This window comes from Emydura macquarii, unplaced genomic scaffold (assembly GCF_026122565.2).
Source record: "Emydura macquarii macquarii isolate MOO-44397 ecotype Brisbane River unplaced genomic scaffold, CSIRO-AGI_Emac_v2 contig_791, whole genome shotgun sequence".
Taxonomy (NCBI): Eukaryota; Metazoa; Chordata; order Testudines; family Chelidae; genus Emydura; species Emydura macquarii.
Genome location: NW_027130928.1, coordinates 12252 through 14693, shown reverse-complemented (window position 1 = coordinate 14693; position 2442 = coordinate 12252). Strand labels below are relative to the sequence as shown.

The following is a 2442-nucleotide window of genomic DNA, read 5'->3' as shown; positions in this document are numbered from 1 at the left end:
TCACCCTGATAACTCTCATGGGAGAATTTAAACAAACTCCGCACATGGACTATTTAGTCTTCATTCCTCTGGATCAATTCATCTACTACTGATGCTGTGAATCAAAGGACTGAAACCCATCCAGGTACTGGATGTACACCAGAGGGACTGTACAAGCCTGCAAACTCTACAGTTCTACTGGAAACTTGATATATATGGGCTTTCCACTCATTTGTATGTATCTGTTTGCTTTAATCATTTAACATATATCCTATAGTTTCTTTCTTTCCTTTAATAATAAATCTATAGTTTTAGCTACTAAAGGATTGGGTGGCAGCATGGTATATTGGATAAGATCCATACTTATATTGCTCTGGTACTGTGACTGACCCTCTGGGGTCAGAAGAACCTTTTTGGTAAAGAGCATAGAGTATTAAATAACTGGTGTCTTTACTGGACCTAGTGGCTGATTGGGAGCCTGAGACTGAAATGCAGTAAAGGGGGTTGTGTATATTTTGTTTTAACTTCTTGGTAACCAGTGTGGGGAATCAGAAGCACTGTTTGTGGCTGGTTGGGAAGTCTGGTTTCAGTGTAACCCACCAGCGCTGGGAGAATCTGCTCTCCTTTTACAGCCTGCCCTGACCAGCCTGTTCCCGCATTTTCAGGTGGAAACCCTAGGCAAGGACAGGTCACACTGGGACTAAATACTTTGGTGCCATCTGCAAATGTTGCCACCTCACTGCTCACCCCCCTGTCTAGATTTTTACTAACTACAAAAATATTTACCATCCTATTTGTAATCAAGTGTGTGACCTTCCTCACTCCGCTTCTCTCCCTGCACAGCCACCCTGAATATTAAGGAGACAGATCGGTGCTTCAACCCTCTCATGGCAGCTTACAACCTCACCTCCTCAGATCCTTCAACATTTATCCTAAAGGGCATCCCGGGGCTGGAAGCTGCCCACATCTGGATTTCCATCCCTTTCTCTATGTTCTACCTCATCAGCCTGTTGGGAAATTTCACGGTTCTGTTTGTTGTCAGCAAAGAGCAGACCCTGCACAAGCCCATGTTCCTGCTACTGTGTATGCTGGTGCGCACAGACATTGGCCTGTCTACCTGTGTCGTGCCGAAGGCACTGTGCATATTTTGGTTTCGTTCCAAAGGCATCACTGTGGATGGCTGCCTCACCCAGATGTTCTTCCTTAGTGCAGTTGCCACTATGCAATCAGCCATTCTTGTGACAATGGCCTTGGATCGCTACGTCGCCATATGTGAACCACTGAGATACGCCACCATCCTCACCAACGCACGAATCGCTAAGCTAGGGCTAGTGGGTTTGATACGAGCTGTTCTCTTGATTCTACCACAGCCCCTGCTTCTGCGGAGGCTGCCATTCTGTGCCAACCATGTAATCCCCCACACGTACTGCGAGCACATGGCTGTGGCGAAGATGTCGTGTGGGGACACCACAGTCAATCGGACGTACGGCCTGGTGTTAATATTTGTGGTCATCGGGTTAGACCTGACACTTATTGGACTGTCTTACGGGCTGATCATCAGGGCCGTCCTCAGGCTCTCCTCCAAGAAAGTCCACCAGAAAGCCCTGAACACCTGCACAGCCCACATCTGTGTGATGCTGATGTCTTATATTCCTTACCTCTTCTCTGCCCTGACACACAGGTTTGGTCAGGGCATTGCTACCCACATTCATGTCCTCTTGGCCAACCTCTATATCCTTGTGCCCCCCATGCTCAACCCTATCATTTATGGGGTCAAAACCAAAGAGCTTCGTGACAAAGTTGGAAAATACACCTGCAGAATGTGATCACCTGGTGCCACTCATGTTAAACCTGCTTTGTCGAAATTTGGCTGAGCTCAGCCTTATAGCAATTCTAAATTTGGAAAGTTCCTCATACCTAATGTCTTATCACTCCATCACCAAGCAGTGCTCTCTACATTGCTCAGTTCCATCTCTCTAACAATCACCTGATCTCTTCCAGAATTATCTGTCATCCCCCAGCCCAACACACTCTGTCACTCAGTCTTTCTGTGACTTCTAGACCACCACACCTGATGGTTTTTTATATGCTCTCAGACCTTTTTTCCATCAGTACGGTTGTTGATATTCACCATTCCTCACTCTCCTCCATCTTTGACTCTTTTGCCCCTCTCTGCCATCACAACATCCCCAGCTTTGCCGTCCATCAGGCTCCAACAATCCCTTTCAGTCCTGAGTCTCCCCAAATCAGTCTCTCTGAAACTTAACTATCAATAACTTGGAGTTTTCCCCTCTGGTGGTTAGTCACCCTCGAAGGCGTGAAATCTGCCATCCATTATCAGTTCATTTTGGGACACACATTGCATGGAGACTGAGGTCAAAATGAACAAAAAGTTTATTTAATTGAAAATCACAGATGCAAAGATGAAGGATGGAAGAATCTCATGCACTGCTACAGAAATTG

General features: G+C 46.2%; 1 protein-coding gene across 1 annotated transcript; it reads left to right on the top strand.

Annotated features, from left to right (window-relative positions):
• Positions 1-866: 866 nt before the first annotated feature.
• LOC137149625 (olfactory receptor 52P1-like) lies at positions 867-1805 on the top strand. The gene has a single exon (XM_067543153.1). It carries the CDS (start codon positions 867-869, stop codon positions 1803-1805), a length of 939 nt encoding a protein of 312 aa, XP_067399254.1.
• Positions 1806-2442: the final 637 nt, after the last annotated feature.

What these genes read in the sequence shown, in the direction of transcription:
- LOC137149625 (XM_067543153.1), top strand. Translation starts at nt 867, where the DNA reads ATGGCAGCTTACAACCTCACCTCCTCAGATCCTTCAACATTTATCCTA.